General features: G+C 57.0%; 1 protein-coding gene across 6 annotated transcripts in view; it reads right to left on the reverse strand.

Moving 5' to 3' along the window:
- Positions 1-18,976, reverse strand: part of COL16A1 (collagen type XVI alpha 1 chain) — a 48,777-nt gene that overhangs the window by 19,834 nt on the left and 9,967 nt on the right. For 5 of the 6 annotated variants that reach the window (XM_045190768.3, XM_024554498.4, XM_053921025.2 and 2 more), the window contains 36 exons: positions 18,182-18,244; positions 17,864-17,905; positions 17,698-17,742; positions 17,562-17,597; positions 17,178-17,240; positions 16,801-16,845; positions 16,623-16,718; positions 16,414-16,452; positions 15,864-15,908; positions 15,671-15,706; positions 15,081-15,191; positions 14,645-14,680; positions 14,379-14,414; positions 14,191-14,301; positions 13,767-13,811; positions 12,966-13,001; positions 12,774-12,818; positions 12,347-12,478; positions 11,558-11,593; positions 11,244-11,351; positions 10,799-10,921; positions 10,647-10,700; positions 10,391-10,432; positions 10,009-10,044; positions 9,869-9,922; positions 9,630-9,698; positions 8,174-8,227; positions 8,056-8,082; positions 7,279-7,338; positions 7,049-7,096; positions 6,863-6,916; positions 3,482-3,535; positions 3,215-3,247; positions 781-897; positions 653-694; positions 458-544 (listed from right to left, as the gene is read on the reverse strand). In XM_045190768.3, the coding sequence (XP_045046703.2) occupies positions 458-544; positions 653-694; positions 781-897; positions 3,215-3,247; positions 3,482-3,535; positions 6,863-6,916; positions 7,049-7,096; positions 7,279-7,338; positions 8,056-8,082; positions 8,174-8,227; positions 9,630-9,698; positions 9,869-9,922; positions 10,009-10,044; positions 10,391-10,432; positions 10,647-10,700; positions 10,799-10,921; positions 11,244-11,351; positions 11,558-11,593; positions 12,347-12,478; positions 12,774-12,818; positions 12,966-13,001; positions 13,767-13,811; positions 14,191-14,301; positions 14,379-14,414; positions 14,645-14,680; positions 15,081-15,191; positions 15,671-15,706; positions 15,864-15,908; positions 16,414-16,452; positions 16,623-16,718; positions 16,801-16,845; positions 17,178-17,240; positions 17,562-17,597; positions 17,698-17,742; positions 17,864-17,905; positions 18,182-18,244 (2,160 nt within the window). The remainder of the gene's footprint in view (positions 1-457; positions 545-652; positions 695-780; positions 898-3,214; positions 3,248-3,481; positions 3,536-6,862; positions 6,917-7,048; positions 7,097-7,278; positions 7,339-8,055; positions 8,083-8,173; positions 8,228-9,629; positions 9,699-9,868; positions 9,923-10,008; positions 10,045-10,390; positions 10,433-10,646; positions 10,701-10,798; positions 10,922-11,243; positions 11,352-11,557; positions 11,594-12,346; positions 12,479-12,773; positions 12,819-12,965; positions 13,002-13,766; positions 13,812-14,190; positions 14,302-14,378; positions 14,415-14,644; positions 14,681-15,080; positions 15,192-15,670; positions 15,707-15,863; positions 15,909-16,413; positions 16,453-16,622; positions 16,719-16,800; positions 16,846-17,177; positions 17,241-17,561; positions 17,598-17,697; positions 17,743-17,863; positions 17,906-18,181; positions 18,245-18,976) is intronic. The other variant, XM_045190767.3, reaches the window with a different exon arrangement.

The raw sequence follows: 18,976 nt of genomic DNA on the forward strand, positions 1-18,976 counted from the left end.
ACCAGGCGCTGCTCCAGGTGCTCGAGACACAGCAATAAACAAAACACAAAAATCTGCTCCTTGTGGTGCTTACACTTTAGGGGGGAGGCGGGTGGTAATAGATAGAACGGGAGCTGGCCCGCAGCTGGTGCTCGGTAGGTGCCTGTGGAATGCTCTTAAGTGAAGGAGATACACAGCATGTCAGACAGTGATGAGCGTGACTTGGACAGAGGTGGCAGCTAGGCTGGGGAGGGAGAGTGTCTCATGGACCAAGAGTGGCCAGGAAGCCAGTGTGCAAGGAGAGAAGTGAGGTCAGAGCAGTCAGGGGCACCAGCTGACCTGAGTCCTCAGAGGCCCCTGAAGGACTCCCAAGAGACAGGGGGCCACTGGAGGGTCCAAGAAGACATTTGGCAGCAATGAAACTGCCCTCAGGAACTAGGGGTCGCTGCACGAATGAGGGCCCAGCCCTTGGTCTTACCTCTTCTCCTCTCTGGCCTGGCAGTCCTGGAGGACCGGGCAGGCCGGGACTCCCAGCACAGCCTGGGTCGTTCTCGCTGTTGTCTCCCTGGAGCGGATGGAGATGGTGGGAGTGAGCAGTCAGGGGCCCTCCCTGTGTGGCTCAGGGCAGGCTCAGGCGGTGGGGGGTAGGGAAGGAAGGTGAAGGCCCACTCACCCGGGCCTCCTCAGCTCTGGGGCGCTCCCGCTCTATGAAGCACTGTGAGGGACGATGAGAGGCTCTGTCAGGTGAGGCCACCAGGGGCTCTCCCTGTACCAAGGCTGCCCCTTAGCCCAGCCTCTTACCCGGGCACAGTTATCAAGGCCTGGCACGCCGGGGATGCCCTGGTCTCCCTTCTCCCCTTTCTGCAGGAGGGCCGCTGGGTGGGCCGTCTGCCTCTGGACACAGTCCCCGCAGAGACTCTGAGGAGGGAAAGGGTCTGAGATGGCGGGGAAGGACCAGATGGAAGAGCCCCCCCATCTGAACTCAGCCTGCGCACCCTGCCTGTGGCAGGCAGCCCTCCACCCACCCCTCTTCTCCCCAGCCACGTCCCTGCAGCAGCTCTGCTCCATCCTCAGGGGACACAGTCCCAACACTGGCTTTGAGCTTCCTCCAAGAAGCAGCGCTGGTGGGGCCCTGCCAAAGCCACTTTCCAGACAGGCGTGTGGGAGGAGGCAGAGGGGCCCACAGAGGGACCATCTGTCCTGGTTGTTCCTGCAACCTGCGCCCACTGTGAGGACACGCCATGAGGGTTTAGGCTGAAAAGGCTGCTCCGAACAGCTTCCGCAGAAGCAGAGGAAGCAGCTGCAGGAGCCGCTGGGCCTTTTGCAGACACCCTGGGGGATGGAGTCTGCCTTCTGTCCCCAGCAGGTCCCAGCCGTCAGACTCCCAGTTCACTGGGCCCAGCAGTCTTCCCAACAAGAAGGTCTTCCCCTTACCTGGGGGTTTTAACCTCTTTGGGTCACAGAGCCCTCTGAGAGTTTGATGGAAGCTATGAGTCCTCTTCCCAGAAAAATAAAACCCACTAGTAAAAAAAGCAGACTACAGTTTCAGAGGACTGGGGCGCCTGGGGTCTCTGCATGGCCTGGTGGGTTGTCCATGAACCCCTAGGCAGGAGCCCCTGCTCCACCCTCACTGTTGCCTGCACAGCCCAGTGATACAGCTGTCATTTACTCAGCACCCACGTGCCAGTCATCATAATAGGCCTGTGCACCTTATCACACTGGACCCTGACAGCACAGTGAGGCAGGCCATCTTAGCAGCGTATGGAGATAAGAAAGCCCACACTCAGAGACAGCGTGGCTTGTCCAAGGCACGGGGGAGCCTGGACAAAACCCTGGCCTGTCTGAGGCCAGAGCTGGTGCTCGGGCCACAGGCCCGGCCTTCCTCTGGGCCGTGCGTGCATGTGGTGGCAGGGGCTCCTGGTCAGCACTCCCTGGGGTGCCAGCTGGCCCCTCTCCAGACTGCTGCTTAGGGCCCTCTGCAGAGCACGTGGTCAAGAAGCCACCAGAAGAAGCGCTGCCCAGAGAAACGTTAAGCCCTGCATGAGCTACACAGTCACTTGCCCAGGGGTGGGACTTGGAGGAACCCCAGACTGCCGAAAGCCTGGGGGAAAGGAGCTGGGGTTTCATTGCCACAACCCCACTGTGCTCTAACATGTCACCGCTGCCAGGAGGCTCACCTGGCCTCGGGCTGCCTCTGGAGACGCTGCCGTCAGGGGCAGCGATTTTCAGTGTGTCGCAAGAATTTTTAAAACATGCAATACCTGACTATTTAGCCAGGGGCGCTGACCTCTTTTCCCTTAGATTGTCAAATAAAAAAAGACAACAGCCAACACAACAATAGCTGTCCGGTGTGAATGAATCAAAATCATACCTATTTTTATGTCAGATCAGCAAAAATATATCTTTCGGAGTGGTGCGGAATTTTAAAATTAATTTTTGTGTGACATGAGGTGAAAAAGGTTGAAAATCGCTGGGCTAGGGCAGGAGCAGTGCAGGCATGCCCCATGCTGTCCTGACTCAGGGGGGTAGTGGGACATCCAGGGCACCGACGAGCCAGTGCTAGAAGGTGGCAGGACAGGGGACTCTGGTGGCCAAAGCTTGGGAAGGACCCCTGAGGATGCTGAGCTGCAGGAGAGAAAAGTTCAGGTCTCATCTCCAGAGGTGACTGAGCAAGGAAGGGCTGTGTCACCCTTGGTTCCCAAGGGACAATCTCAGCCCAGCTTGAGAGGCCAGACCAAGCCACATCCTCGGGTATGACCTTGCCGGGCACAGGCTGACTCTGCCTCCAGGCTCCAAGTCCCCTTGCACCTCTAGAATTGCTTCTGGAATCCCCTCTCCTTCCTGGATTCTTCCCGGATTGACCAGAAGATGGCTGACGGCTTCTCCAAGGCCCCCACCCAGTCTTACCGTAGAATGCAACCTGGGCGGGCAGGCCTGAGATTTCCCCCAGTGCACTTTCACCCTCCCTGCTCTGCTCTGGCTGCTGCTGGACCCTGGCCTGGCGTGACCAGGGTGGTAGAGGGCTTTGGGGTTGGACCTGCCAACAGCATCCACCACGTGGGTACCTTCTCAGGGTTCCTTCAAACAGGGGCCCTTCAGCAGGTATTGGCTGAGGGTTAGGTAGGAGCTAGCCCCTCTTCTACATGCATGGAGCCCCCATCGCCCACGAACAGCTCCATCTGCAGCTCTCTCTGCCATTCCCGCCAGTCCCTACCCCTCCTTCTTCCCCTCTTACCTGAAGGAGGTGCTGTTCAATGGGTAAGGATCCCTGCAAGAGATAGATGGGAGGGCTCAGGCGGGGGTGGGGGGGAGGAGAATTATGGCATTAGGTGGAGCCTTGGGAAGCCACATGCCATCCAGGCTTCTCCCAGCCTCGGAAGAGGGAGAGAAGAGGGACCCTCCCCACCACTGATGCCACTGCAGCTCAGGGCACTGGCCTGGCAAGCTCAGCCCTGGGAAGGGCAGGGAGGCAGCTGGACAGTGAGTCCTGGCCAGTACTTACCAGTTCTGCAGGCAGCCCAGGCTGTCCCGGCAAACCGTTGTTTCCAGGCACTCCCTGCAGCCAAGAAGAGATGCAAGTGAGTGGACTCCCCTCTCTAGCCCACAGGGCTCCCTGCTTCCTTCCCACCATCCCCGTTGCCTCTTCCCCTCATCCTGCAAAGCTGAGCCCATATTCTTAGCTTTAAATCCCCAGATGTGTTCATAGGGTGACCCCCAAAACCAGTCTGACAGGGTGTTTCTTCTCCACGTGTTACCGGAAGTCAGAAATTAGGCAGAGGGTCTTCTACATAGTAAGTAACCATTGCTTCTTTCTGTGCTAAGTCCTTTTCCTACATTTTCTCATTGAATCATCACAATTCTATTGGTGAACTAGGTGTTATCTCCATCTTAAAAACAGAACAAGAGAGGGTGAGTAACCGCCCAAGGGCACAGGGCAAGCAAGGCACAGAGGTGAGGTTCAGAGTGAAGACCACTGGCTTCCACTCCCCTCTCAACCACGATTCCAGCATCGCTTCTCAAAACACCCTCCCAAGGACACTCGTAAACAGACCAGTGTGGAGCCTGGGGAGTCGGACCTAGTTAGGGGCCAGTTCCTACTTCCTGCATAACGTTTGGCAGGTTACGTGGGAGAAGAAACAATCTCTGTGCCTCAGTTTCCTTACCTATAACACAGGGTTAGTTTACAGCGAGGCTTAACAGGAGACCGGAGCTGTACGGAGCTTAGTGCACAGCCTGGCACTCGGAATGCTCACGGGAAAGGATTGCCCCCAGACTCTGCTCCCCTGGCAGACTCTTGGTGTGCGTATGCATGTTACGTGCTCCATGGAAGCAGGGTGTGTGCTCCCCTTCGGATCCCCAGTGCCCGACAGGGAGGCGGCATGCACGAAATACTGCGGAGCGAAGGCACCCCTGGTCACCCCACTCTCCCGGCTCGGGATTTCTGTGGCCGGCGCTGAGAGTTGGCCGCCCTTCAGGTCCCAGTTCCCAGCAAGGGAAGATGCACCTTCTCCCACCAGCCCACCAGGCTCCACCAGGCCTGGGTCAGACCCCTTGTCAGCCCCGCTCCCTCCTCTTGCACCACCGTGTCATCGCCCAGCCCTGCTCATTCTGTGTCCTAAAGGAGTTCATGGGGTGAAGTGCCTAGAACAGTGCCTTGGGAAGGGAAAAACACCTTGAACGTGTTAATTATAATTATGCCCTAAATTCTTATTCACCCCCTGCTCCGCTCTGCATTGCCTGTGTATTAGTTCAAGCCTGATTTTTGTGATTTTCTTTCCCTGCCTTCCCAGAACTAAAATGCCCACCTACTGTTCTACTGTAGATGTGAACAGCTGTTTACTTGCTGTCTACTAGCTATCTAGCCTTGGGCACATTTCTTAACCCCTGTGCCTCAGTTTCCTCTCCTGTGAAACGGTGAGGGTTGCATGATATAACCAAGCAGTGGCCTTGGACCAGGAAGTGCCGTGTGTCTCTGAGCCAGTTTCTGCACACGAAGGAGGAGCTGCAGGAGATGACCTGACCTGGGGCAGGACCTGCGCCCTGCCTGGCCCAGGGCAGCTGCCCGTTAGAGGCGGCCTTAACCTGGGCCCCAGCGCTGGCACCGGAGGAGGACTCTGGTGCCTGGGACCACCAGGCTCAGCAGTCACTGCTCTCTGCCTCGTTCCCCCAGCATGCCTTGGCACAGCTCACACTGCACCAGCGTGAGTTGGTTAACGGATCACTTCGAAATGACTGTCGTGCTTCCCGAAGCAAACTGCAAGCTCCCCGCAGACAGATTCCTGTTTCCTGGTGGGAGTGCAACAGGAAGCCCCGGTACTTGGGAAACGTGTAGCTGCCCCTGGGGGCCCAGAGCTGGCTCTGCTTCTGCCTCTGGGTGAGACGGAGAACTGTGATCAGAGTGGAGGCTCCCATCAGCAATGGGTGTGCGTGCACGTGCGTGAGTGCACATGCGTGTAAAATCTCCAAATCACCAGGGCCGTGGGGAATACAGTTTATAAAAAGCTTCCATGTGATTTTGTCCTCCTTCATCAAGTGAAAATCACTCTTCCAGGAGCTGAGAGCCAGACATGCAGTGGCCACTGTCTGTGCCTCCTAGGAGCCCCGGCAAATGTGGCCTGGTGTGCAAGCCACTGGGGAACTGTCCTGGAAGGTGGCACAGGGGAGAACGTGCTCTGCACTGGGAAGCTCAGTCCAGCGCCACCAACTCCCAGCTGGGTGACCTCAGCCAAGATTCGTCTCCTCTCAGAGCCCCAGTTTGCCCAGCGGTGACTTAGGGATATAACACCTTCCTATAGCGTTGGTGTAAGGCTCCAATGAATGAGAGAATGGATGTAAAATAAGAATACCAGTTGTCATTGTAAAGATGGTGAATGCCTTCTAAGCATCTACTATGTGCCAGGCACCGTTCTATATACGTTGCATGCATTAACTTGTTCGAAATTCACAATAGCCCAATGAGGTACATGCGGTAATTATCTCCACTGAACAGAAGAAGGGCGGGAACACAGAGAGGGTCAGTAACTGGACCAGCATCACACAGCTAGCACATAGCAGAGCTGGGATTCAAAGTCAGGCTGCCAGGCTTTGGAACGAACACTCTAATCACAGTGTGGGGGGATCTCAGCTCCAACCACTCTCTCCTTACTACGTCTGGCCTCCTCGCCGGAGGTGGCGCATTCCCGCCTCCGGCCTTTGCCCTTGCTGTTTCTGTCGGGAGTACTCTCCCAGGAGAATAAAGGGTAACGAGGCCCATTCCTCATACTCTTTACGTCTCAATTCAAATGTTACCTTCTTTTCAACATTTCCCCACACCTCTTCCCTGCCTCCCTCCCATTTTCTACTCCCGCTCCCTACTTTATCTTTCTCCTTAGCGTGTATCATCTCCTGACATACTATATTTCATTTATTTATCTTGCTCATTGTCTGTCCCTCTGACTAGGAAGCAAGCTCCAAGAGAACAGGGATTTTTTTTTTTTTTTTTGTCCACTGTTTTATCACCAGCATCTAAAAAACCCAAAAAACAAAAACTGTCCCTGGAAAATAGCAGGTGTGCAAAAAACAGGGGTGGAGCTCTGTACCAGTGTAAGAAATGTTTTATCTGACCCAGATTCTGGGTTCCTGACAGCTGGCCGAGGCCTGGGCCTGGCATGGGTGTCAGTAAGGTAGCTGGGCTAGGGCACAACAGGACATGCCTTGAAAAAAGCCCGGGAGTGCTCAGGCCTGCCCCAGGGGTCAGTGGGCCCTCCACACCACCCTGGGGAGCAGGAGCACAGACAAGTGAGAAATGGCAGGCGTGTGTGCTCGGCGGGGGAGCAGCACACCCTGGGGTCCAGCACAGAACATGCGCCTTGCCTCCCAAACTCATTCTCCTATCCCCATTCACCTGCAGCCCAGGCATCCCAGGGGGGCCTGGTGGTCCGGGAACTCCTGGGGGACCCTGAGGGAGAGAAGAAATAATCAGACCCGGAAGAAAGCTCTGCCCCATTGCTGGGGGCAGCAGTGTGAGGGCGGGCAAGCCGAGAGGCGCTGGCGGACAAGAGGAGAAACAGAGGAGACAAGCGACACACACCTGCGGGCCCGGCTGCCAGGAGCTGCCCATCCAAAGTCCCGGAGCACCCTGGGTGGGAGTGGGGGTCGCAAAAGGGGAGAGGTTACAGGCAACGTCCACACCAAGCGCAGGGCTGCGTGGGGAGGCAGCTGGCTGGGGCGCAAAGCCCTGCAGGGCTCTTGAATGTTGGGCTGTGGCGGGAAGCCAGGCCTCTCCCCCTGGCTGGGGGGAGGGCTCTCAGCACCACTTACCGGCATGCCAGAGAAGACAGGGTCTCCTCGGGAGGGACAGGAGCACTCCCCAGGCTCACCCTGAAAAGACAGGGGCCTTTGTCAGAAGACAGCAAGAATGGAGGACCTTCTGGAAACTGACAGCTGGGAGGTGGCACAGGCGCATGGGATGGAGAGGCCAGGGTTTAAATCTAGGAATTGCCTCTTCTGATTGTGCATTTGGACAGTCTGTTCGACCCCTTGAACCTCAGTCTCCTCATATGTAAGGTGGGGGTAGTAATGCCAAATGCACACACTGTCACAAAGATGGAACAGATCAGTGTATGTAGAGTTCCTGCCCCGAGGGAGGCACTCAGCAAACAAGGGCTGCTGCTCTGCCTGCGTTTTCAGTTCAGCGCTGTCTACGGCAACACAGGTGTTCTCAGCCTGGCTGCAGGGCCCTTCTCTCCTGGTCCCTCTCATCTCTGCCCTTTCACCGCTAGTCCTTCCCCACCTAGTCCCTGTCCCTGTCCTCTGACTCAGCACCCATGTCCATGCAAAAATGCAGCTGTTCCTGCCCAGAGGAGGAAACTTGGAACTCTCTGGGTCTCCTGGGATCCTGATAGAGCCCTGGGTCAGCACCCAGGTAAAGTGGGGAGCATTTGGGGCTCCTGCTCCCTGGGACCAGTGAGCTGGTGGAAGGCAAGGAGACCAGCGCAGTCCCCATTCTCCAGGCCAGGGCCATTAGCATGCAGTATAGGTTCCCCTGGGTGGCAGGACTGTAGGGACTGCTAATTTCCCCCGAGGGATGGGACTTGCCTTCTCTCCCTGAGATCCTTTTTCACCCTGCAGGGAAGAAACAGAAGAAGATGAGTAGGTAAGGGTGCGGAGGCAGGGCCACCTGTGGCTTCCTGCTGCCTTGAGACACTGTACTCACGGGCATCCCTCTGGCTCCTGGAGGTCCAGTCTCTCCTTGCTGCCCATCAGGTCCCTTAAGAGAGAGAGCCCAGGGTCAGTGGTTGGCGCTACACAGCAGCCAGCCATCAGCCTGCCTGCAGGGACGGCTACGGGACAAAGAGAAGCAGTGCCAGGCTCCCCTGGAGCCCGTATCCCAGTGCCCCATTGTGGAGGATAAGACTGAGACGCAGGAGACAGGCAGAGGAGGAAGGAGGAAGAGGCCTGGCACTCCCTGATCACCATGTCAGAGAGCACTGACGGGGATCCTCAGCCCTGCCCCCAGTGTGGTGCTACTGTTTCACAGGTGAGGAAACTGAGGCTGAAGGAGATTTTGTGACAGACCCAATAACATGACCACACCAGGCCCATGCGGCCTGAAGCCCCTGCCCTCTCCTTCACCCTTTGGTGTTGGGCACACATTCTCTCTATCACAGAGGTCACCTCGGGGGAATTACTGCAGCTCCTATTCTATCAACAAGAAAGGGGAAGCTCTGAGAGGCTGGCACTTGCCCAAGGTCACAGCTAGTGAGTGCGGGGCAGAGACTGGGGAGCATCCCTGATGAGATGCAGGTCTGGGGAGGCCAGTCTGGCCACATGAGGATGCTGGCAGCTGCTGTCCTGTGGGACATGCCACCTTCACACAAGGGACTGGAAGCTCCCCAAGGACGAGGAGCACCTTCACCTTTGCCTCTGCTTCACCCTGGGAGTCCCTGGGACAGGCAGGGAGGGACCGTGACAATCAGCTCTGTGGGGCTGAGTGGTGATCCTTGACTGGGGATTGAACCCACAACATTTTGGTGCATGGGGTGGCACCCCAACTGAGCTACCCATTCAGGGCTAAATTTGTTAAAATTAAATGAAATGTAAATTTTAGTTCCTCAGTCACACTAGCTACACTACAAGCGCTTGACAGCCACACGTGGCTGGTGGCCACCCTCTCTGGCAGCATGGAGCAGAGTGTCTCCATCCCCATAGGGAGTTCCATCGGGTAGCTCTGGTCTAGATGATCCCCAACTACTCCATGGCTTGCAGGGGGGGTGAGGGAGTTCATATAGGGGCTTTGAGTCAGACAGAACTGGGTTCAAGTCCTGGCTCTGCCTCCTCCCTCTCTGGCTTTCAGTTTCCTTATCTGTGAAATAGGGTCCATCAATAGAGCCATTCCAGTACAGAGCGGCTGGGAGGATTAAATGAATCCCTGTTTGTTCAGAGCTTTGCACGGGACCTCGGCACAGTCACCGCACAGAAAACGATGGTGATCGGCACTGTCATCGCTCAGGTGGTCCTCCTTCTCCGAGGCTGGGCCGAGCGGAGGCCTCTTTGCTCCCATCCCCCACGCTGCTGGGGGACAGGCAGGGTCAGCCCCGTGCCCTCTTCCCAGCAGCAATGCCCTTGGTCCCAGCAACACCCGCAGCATGGAGCACAGAGAGGACCCTTACCGGAGGCCCAGAAACACTGGCACCAGGAAGTCCCATGGGTCCAATGGCTCCTTTCATCCCCGGAGATCCCTGCGGAAGAGGGTACAAAGGTTGTAGAGGCAATCCAGCAGGTGAGACACACCAGACCAGGTCTTGGGCAGCTCTCTGATGGGCATCACTCAGTTCCCATGTTCCCTGCTCCCGACTCCAGGTCACACTGAAGCACTGCAGGCCTAGTGCCCAAGGAGGCAGAGGTTTACCTTGGTACCCTTCTCTCCAGCATGGCCAGGTGGTCCTCGAGGTCCTGGGAGCCCCTGCAGATGGAAGCACAGTTAGCTATCCCTTATCCTAGAATAGCCCCTTCCCCTGCCAGCCTCCTCCAGTCCCAAGGCAGACGTACCTGAATGCCAGGCAAACCCTGGGCTCCAGGTTCCCCCTGCAAGTCAGAAAAGGCAGACTGGGCCACACCTATCCAAGCCAACCTGTCCCCTGGCCCTGCCCCACTGGCAGACTTGGTCTGTGGTGGGTTATATGCCAGCCCTCAGAAGAACACCCCAAGAAGACCTTGAGGGTCAAAAAAGGCAGGAGTCAAAGCCAAGATCTTGGACAGAAGCAAGGCTAAGACTGCTGCACAACTCTATGCCAGAGCTGTGCCCTTGAGCATTTGTGGGAGGGCAGAGCTTTGTGGTTTTCAGAGTAGGTGGGAGTGGACAGCTGGCTAGTGGCAGTGTTGTTGGGGGGGTGGGGTCAGTAGGCAGGCACAGGTAAGGCTGCAGACTCACCTGGGGCCCCTGGACTCCTATTCCTGGAGGCCCAGGCTCTCCCTGAAGAGACAGAAGGACATCCTTGGCTTGAGAGCCCCACTCACACTTGACCACTCCCACAGCCCTTCCTCCTTAAACTCCTCCACCGTTTCTCCCTACTCTATAGCTAATCTCCATCCCCCACTCCAGCCACCTGCCCCCATGTATCTCCACATCCCATCCCCACCCTTACCCATACATACCTGCAGCTCAGGTCCCCCATACTCACACCTACCTGTACACCCTTCAGTCCTGGGGGCCCTTGAACTCCTGGTAGACCAGGCTGGCCCTGAAAGACACAGATGGCCCATGGGTCCCACAGAGGAAAGGGGGAGAGATGGGAAGCCCAGGCAGGAAAGGGTCAGAGGGCAGGCAGCCTGAACTCACCGGTTTCCCAGGCCGGCCCACGCCTTCTGGGCCTGGCTCTCCTTTGAGGCCTGGCTTCCCAGGCAGTCCCACCACATCGGTCGATGCCCCCTGCAGGCTGGGACAGGCGGTGCAGCCATCACCCTAGTCAGAGATGGGCATAGCCAGGAGTGGGTAAGCCAGGGCAGCAGTCAGGCCAGCAGGAGGCATGAAAAAGGGAGGGGGGTGATCCTCATACCCCTCTGAGAGCTCTGCCCCTCCACCGCCCCCACCTCAGCCTGGGAGATCAAAACAGACACCTGGCACTCCTAGCTCTTCTCCTGACTCAGGGAAGAGTGGAGGCGCCTCTACCCAGTGCTTCTGGTGTCCTAGGAGTCTCACAGCCCAACCCCACAGTCTTCCCCCCTCATAACTTGTGGTCTGATTTCTTTTTGTTCATGCAACAAACTGCCCCCGCCTAACTGACCTTCTGTCCTTTTGGCCCCATGGGGCCCCGAACCCCAGGCTCTCCCGACAGTCCCGGCTGCCCCGAGGTGCCAGGCATTCCAGGATCTCCCGGATTTCCTGCGTCACCCTGTAAGGAGTAGGGATCAAGGAGGGCAGAGGTGACCCATGTGGGGGCAGGCTGCCCTCTTGGGACCTGCAGGTACTCAGAGCCCTTCGCTGGGCCAGGGGACTGGGCAGGGAGAAGAGAGCGGGCACAAGGCAATCGGGAAAAGAAGGCAGAGAGGGCATCTGAGAAGAGGAGATGCCCACCCATGCCCACCAAGGCTTTCTCACCTTCTGCCCCTTCAATCCACGCTCTCCAGCCTTGCCCTGAGGAGAAAGCATTTCTAGCACTTTACTCATACCAGACACCCCTAAGTGGCTGACACTGTGCAAGGCCCAGGAAATGCAACAACACACAAAACAGACCCAAATCTCTGCTCTCAGATACTGTATAGATTAAGCAAAAAGATTTGAGCCAGACTCCTGCCTGGGTGACGCTGGGCAAGTCCCTTAGCCTCTCCGTGCCTCAACGTCCTCATCTGTCAAATGGGATGACAAAATAGCACAGGCGTCTCCATGGCAGGGTTCTAGAGAGGTTAGAAGAGCTGATGTACGTGCAGCAGGGTTGGCCTGTTGTGCGCATTGCCAGTGTTTACTGCTCCTGGCAGAGCGTCAACTAGAACAATCACCACAGTGGTAACTATCGTTCCTGAGTGCCAACTGTGTGCTGCTAAGTGCTTCACGCACGTGATTCCTAGGCTGTACCCACCATGCACAGGAAACAGGCTCAGAGAGGAAAAGGGACTTGCTTGAGTCCAAAAGCTGGTAAAAGGCAGCCTGGACTTCGAACCCAGGCCTGGCTGGCCCCAGGCTGGTACGCTTTCTGCACACCCTACCATCCTGTGTCCCAGGGTAAAGGACAGACGCCTGTCAGGACAGCTCTCTCTGGGGACAAAGGACCTACCCTCCCACACACTGCCACCTACTCCCCACTGCCCAGGGAGCCAAGAGACCCAGGTGGGATCCCTAGCCTCTCTTGAGCCCCATCTGCATCCCCCCTCCAGAGGCCCTGCGACTCACCTGTTTTCCCGGCAGGCCGAAGCCTGGAGGCCCAGGCTCTCCCTTTTCTCCAGGAGGGCCAGGCAAGGCCAGCACATGGCTGTTCCCGTTCTGAGGCTTGGACGGAGCTGAACATGGCTCACAAGGCTCCCCCTGCCAAGCAAGGACAGAGGGCTGGGCTCCCCAGGCCAAGACTGGAATTTGGGGAGTGTACCCGGTCCTGAGCTATGGCACGTCTACAGGGCAAGGGGTATTTCAGGAGAGGCTGGGAAAGAATAGGTAAGAAAGGAAGACAAGGGCCAAGTCATCAGGGGTCTTGAACGTCATGCTAAGGGGTCAGCTATTACCCTCAGACCCTGGGGAGCCACCAAGAGTCTGAAGGAGAGCAAAACGAGTGCATTGGGGAGGTCAGCCCAGGCCGTGGTGCGGGGACCGTCTCCACGCTCACCTTCTCCCCTTTGATGCCTGCAGGTCCCACGGGCCCTGGTGGTCCCTGTGTGATTTAAAAAAAGGATGTGTGATGCCCAGCATCTTCCTGGGCCACGCTGAGGCACCATCCGGGCCTGTCATCTCCCCAGCAGTGGGCAGCACCTCCCACCTTGTCCTTTCCCAGAGCTGTGGCCATCCCCAGAACACTTACCAAACTGCCAGCTGGCCCTGTCTCCCCGAAATCACCCTGAGATCAAAGCAAAGAACATAGGGTCAAATGGGGCTGCAAAGCTCTATTTGAGAAATGACAGGTGTGGCTTGCTTGGTAGAGCCGAGACTGAACATATATTTCAGGTTTCTCACACTTGAATACTCGTACACCCACAAAACCCCTCATCTGAGTCACGCTGCATTGTGAATTCAATGCTGTGATTTGTCTCCAATGCAACCGTAAATACAAATGTTAACACGGGCTCTGGAATGGAGGGAGTCAGCTGAGAGGTGAGGATGACAGAATCTGGAGCCAGACTTCCTGAGCTCACATCCCACTTCTGCACACACGCCCCCATGTGACTTTGTGCAATTTACTGGGCCTTGCTGTGCCTGTGTTCCCTCATCTGTAAAATGGGAATAGTGAGGTCTCTACCCCATAAGGTAGTAAGAGGAGGAAACAAGGTGGTACATGTGCAAGCACTTGGCACAGGGCCCTGCACATAATCAGCAGTAAAGAAGTGTTAGTGTTATTATATTATCATGAATATGCTTAATCGTTTTAGATTATCGATAAATTTAAAATACGACATTAAGGAATTTTCTGGGAGAACACGGGAGCTCTCAGAAATAAATGCGTTGACTCCAGTTTGCAACACATTGATGAATTTACTTCACTGTGAATGTATGGTTTGATCTCTTATCTTCTTATCTATATTAGATAGAAGACCCGCCCGGGGCCCTCTCCCCTGTCTTCTTGCTAAGATGCCCTGGTGTCCCCGACCTGTAACCTGGGTCTCACCTTCTCTCCTTTCAGCCCCGCTGGCCCTGGAGCCCCAACTTTCCCCTGAAAAACAATCAAGCTGCAGTTACAGCATCTTCCCAGCCCCATCCCTCCCGGACTCCATGGGCCCCAGTGTCCACCAAGAAAAAGAATTGTGGCTCAGAATTACAAATCTCACAGCCCTATAGGTAGCTGGGCCATTATTTCTGTTATATGGCTGGGCACCCAGAGGTTCTAAGAGGGAGTTCTGGGGCAAGACACCTGGGGCAGTGCAGGAATGGAGGAGGGACCAGGTTGCAAGCCTGGGACGCCTGCCTCAGGGCCTCCCTCCTGGTGTCTTGAGACACCATCCTTGAGATGCAGGGGCCTAGGGAGCCAGGGAGGCCACCATGGAGCAAGGGTGGGCTGGACTGGTTTGTGCTAGAAGGAAGCAGTCACTCACTGGGAGGCCAGGCAAACCGAAGGCAGAGGGGCCCACGCCCCCTTTGACCCCTGTAGAAGGCCCAAGATGCTGGGCCCCCATGGCTGGGCCGCAGGACAAGCAGGACTCCCCCTGGGGAAGAAAGAGAAGGGGTCAAAAAGGCTCCCAATAGTCAGAGGGGGGCAGCCAGGTGACTGGGGTCCCCTCACCTTCTCTCCTTTTGGGCCTTGGATTCCGGGGTCTCCCTGCAAGGAGAAAAGGTATATGGGCTGAGAGTGTGCATGTTGGGATGCCCCAAACTTCCCAGACGTGTATGAGGACAGCAATGTCACACACCACAAACACTTCAAACACTCAAAAGTTCTAGGTAGTTGAAGGTCAGGAGCACCCCAGAGCCAGGGCTCATCAAGCCACATGACAGATGGAGGAAATGAAGCCAGGGGAAGCTATCCCACCAGAGGGCTCTTCTACATACCCGATCACCTTTTCGTGCAACAGCTCCCAGGCCCTCCTAAAAGAAAGAGTCTGTGAGGGAGCAGGCTGGAGAGTCCAGGCCCGGACCCTAACCCAGCACTGCCCACTCCTCTCCATCACTTCCAGCCAACACCTAGTCCCAAGAGGAGGGCGCAGCCTTGCTCACTATAAGGGTTGGCTCCACATCAGCTTGCCCAAAAGGCATTTTAGCAGTTCCTCAGGAACCCTGGGAAGTTGCCATGGAGACCTGGGGTGGCTTTCTAGCCCAGCCCTAAACTCTGTGGTTCAGCTACTATCCATTGAGCTAAGTGCCCAGACTCTCTGCCCATAATCTCTCTATGGTCATAAGAAGTACCCAGCCTCTCCGCCCAACACCTCTCTATGATCATCCCCCACGTTTTTTGTGGGATCCCTCCATGGCTACCCTAGGCACTCACCCAGGCTGGTGCAGGATCACCCGGTTCCCCCTTGGGCCCTGGTCTTCCAGGGAGCCCCACGAAGTTCTGGAACCCTTCAGGCAGCGTTGGACATACTTCACAGGGGTCCCCCTAGCCGAATGAAGAGACGGCAAACAGACAAGGTGGGGCTGAGACCCAGGGGAAGACAAGGAGCCTATAGACATTGGGTGGGCCAGCGCCTTAGCCCCAGCATCAGAGGGGACAGCAGGAACACTGGAGGGGCTTTCTGTTCAACTGACTCATTCATTCAACTAATGATTCCTGGACGTCACAACACTGCATCCTCACCACCAGCCATAGAAAGCACTGTGTCCCATTTACTGATGTGGAAGCTTGCCACGGGCATAAATCATGTGTGGCTGAGGTGGGGCTTGAACCCAGCTGTGCAACACCCCAGCCAGGCTCTTTATCTGATGATCACACATGTGCACTGTAGTAACAAAGAAGGGATGGGGGTCCCCTAAGGAACGTCAGCACCCTTGGCCTCTAGGCCCTTGAAGCTTAGTGTCACCTCCAAAGAAGGGCTCCCACCCCCAACCCAACCTGGGGTACCCCAGACAGGGACTCACCTTTTCTCCCTTTAGCCCTGGCACCCCTGGCTTCCCCTGCAGGAGAAGCAGTGGGCATTAGTGCCAGGGCAGAGGGACTGGTGTGCCAAGAGAGGGCCCAAGGACCTAGCCCCCACTTCTGGAGGCCTTGGTAGGGCGGACTTGGGCAGGATGGGCAGCACCCCCACCCCCACCCCCAGTTGGAGTCACTCACAGGTTTCCCGCCAGGACCTTCCTTTCCCGGCACGCCAGAGCTGCCCTGTAATCAGAAGAAGGGTTAAGGAGGAGGCTTCTGGCTGTGACCTCAGCCCATTCACCCCTTCCCCATCCAGTTCCCATTCTGGACGGCAGGATAATCTCTGCCAAACCTCCCATCTCCTCTTTGTCTGTTTGCTCAGCAAAGACTCCCTTCCTGTTGCCTGCCCTCCATGCCTAATGCAAGTCCTTCTGGTTGCAAAGGAAGGGAGAACACGAGCCCCCTTCCCCAGGTAGTAGGTTGGAAAGTGGTCTGGTTGACTCCAGAGGAACCACAGCAGACAGGCAAACATTTCCAGAGCTCTCTGCTCATGAAGGCACAGGGCCCTGAAGTGAACTGGGGCCCTCCAGCGTGGGCCCCTCTGGTCGCTACCAGACTTGGGCCTGTGCTTCCCTAGGCCTGCACCCCAGCCTCCTCAGACAAACGCCCAGCTGCCCCACCCCCATTCTTCTGTCTCCTTCTGCATAGCAAGGCCTCCCCATATACCCTCTCTCTAGTCTGTGCTTACCTTGTCTCCTTTACGGCCTGGTGGGCCACCTGGGTCCCCCTGAGTGCAGAAATAGTGTCAGGTAGAGGCTTCCCAGGGGCTTCAAATTATAGGGAGGTCTACTCTAGCCCCTTCCCCCAACCATAACTCTGGGCCTTGCCTCCCCACCCCTGGCCAGGCAGGAGAGTGTCTCTGAAGAAAGGATGGTAGGAGGGGCAAGGGGTACTCACCGGGGTCCCAGGGAGTCCTATTCCAGGGGGCCCAGGTTGGCCAGGTGGCCCGGGCTCTCCTGCCAGCCCCTCAGGCCCGACAAAGCCAGGGTCTCCCTGGTCAGACGTGACATTAGTGTGAGAGAGCTGCTGCCTCAGCCCAGCGCCCACTCCCCGCCCCACAGCACCCACGACTCACCTTCTGCCCTTTGGGCCCCATGACACAGATCTCTCCAGGCCGGCCCTGTGAGGGCACAAGAGCGGCCAAGGCTTGGCACCTCCCCAGCGTACAGACCCACCACCCACCCAGCTGTCCCTCCCCAAAGCCAGACTCCACCCAGTACCCTGAGGTCATCAAATGTCAACCCCAGAGAATTAGAGGTCAGGGGCTCTTAGGCTGGGAGTCAGGAAGCCCCCTCCTTGCTGTGACTCTGAGGACACAGCCCTCCCCTCCCAGGTCTCCGTTGTCTGAGCAAGGCCATCTGAGTGGACTCTGGTGGTTAAATTCGAGCATTCCGACATCCCTGTCAAAGGACATGCGGTTGTGGTGGGGAGGGGCCCCAGCGCCTCACGCACATCTCGGCCTGGCTTTCCCGTAGAGCCCTTGATGCCTCCATCTCCCTTCTCTCCTTTCTGGCCCTGCAGAAGGCAGAGACAGAGTGACCGGGGTTGAGAGAAGGGCTCAGAAGAACCAGGGCCGCTCTGTCTGGGGGAGAGACAACTGCCTTCTAGACCCATAGTCTCTGCCTCCCCTAGATTAAATGGCTTTGTCACCACAGGAGGGCAGACAACAGGAAGGACTCCCAAACCAGCCAGACCACCCACTCTGGGGTCTGTGGCATCCCCCTCTAGGTGTGGTGGGAGAGTTGGAGGGTACTGCCAACTCTGTGCCCAATGTCACCTCCCTCCTCAACCCACAGGCTCCTTGGGCACCCACCCCTCCAGATCCAGGCCCATTACCTTCTGGCCTGTGGAGCCCGGGAGTCCTGAGGGTCCCTGAGATAAGTTGGAGACACAAAAGAAGGGGTGATAAAGGAGAGGGAGGCTGGGGGCCAGGGCCCCCCTGCCCCTGCCCTATCCCTGGTCCCACACTCACCAAGGCTCCTGATTCCCCCTTCTCTCCCTTCGGGCCTTCTGAACACTGAGCAGGGAGAAAAGGTGTTGAGAGGGGCCAAGGGTGCCATGGACTGCCAAGGGCACAGCCCCTTCCCCAGGGCTGACCCCATGCTGGCCTCAGAGCAGGTCTTGCCTCTAGGTCTCACCTGAAGCGGGGCATCCGCAGAGATCCGGACACAGTCATTGCCCTGTGGGTAGGGAACAAGGGGTCAGGGGTGGGACCTCCTAGTGGAGTCTCCCTAGACCTGTTTGAAAAGGATGGGCCAAGGAATTCCACAGCCCTAGGTGCCCTTAGAAAATAGAGATTTCCACACACTAACCCCTAAAAAGACCCTGGCCCTCATCCCTCATCTGGGCCAGGCTGCCGGTTTTCAGCTGAGAAGGAGACATGATGGTTTTCATCCCAGCCCACCCCCAAAGCACAGCTGGGAAGGGCCCTGCAACAGGCAAGGCTGGAGACTTACCCGGGCTCCCTTCTCTCCCTTGGGGCCCGACGGACCAGGCAGGCCCTGCTCACCTTTCCCTCCCTGTGGATGAGACCAAAACAGGTGCTGGGACCAGAGGGGGCACACGGGAGCCTCCCCAGTCTGATCTTCTCCACCCATCCACTCCACATGGGTGTGTAAATGCACACAACCCCACCCCAACCCACACCACGCACACAGCACATGGATTCCATATGCACTCAACCCAGGCCAAGAGGCTATATCTGGCCATCTACAGTCTCACGCCTAGGGTATCTCTCTCCCCACACCCCTACTCAAGCACAGCAGCTTGCACACAGCACACCCAGGGGCACAGGAGCACGTGCATGGACACAAACGTGGAGCAGCAGAAACCCATGATGGTGAGTGGCAGGCTGCCTGAGTTCAAATCCTGCTCCCACCACTTTAGTATGTGACTCAGGTCATGTGACCTCTCTGCGCCAAAGTTTGTCCATCAATAAAATGGGGTCGTGTCAGCACCTACCTCAGGTGTGACGCTGCAGGAAGTGTGCTCAGCACAGAGTCTGGCACTCAGCCAGCACTCACACAAAGGGGGCCTCAAGAATTACATCACATACTTGGGCACGCACAAGCTCACATCCGCATGCATGCAGCCTATCCCATCACCCACAGGCTCTGCAGTCCTGCCGAGTACATGGGTTCAGCCCTCAATATCACTGGATAGGCTGCACACGTGCCAACATGTGTTCGGAGATACATGCAGCCACGTGCACACACAATCACTCTGACACACCCAGTCACACACACGGGCAC

The sequence above is a fragment of the Desmodus rotundus genome, chromosome 3 (genome assembly GCF_022682495.2).
Source record: "Desmodus rotundus isolate HL8 chromosome 3, HLdesRot8A.1, whole genome shotgun sequence".
In the NCBI taxonomy this organism is placed as follows: Eukaryota; Metazoa; Chordata; class Mammalia; order Chiroptera; family Phyllostomidae; genus Desmodus; species Desmodus rotundus.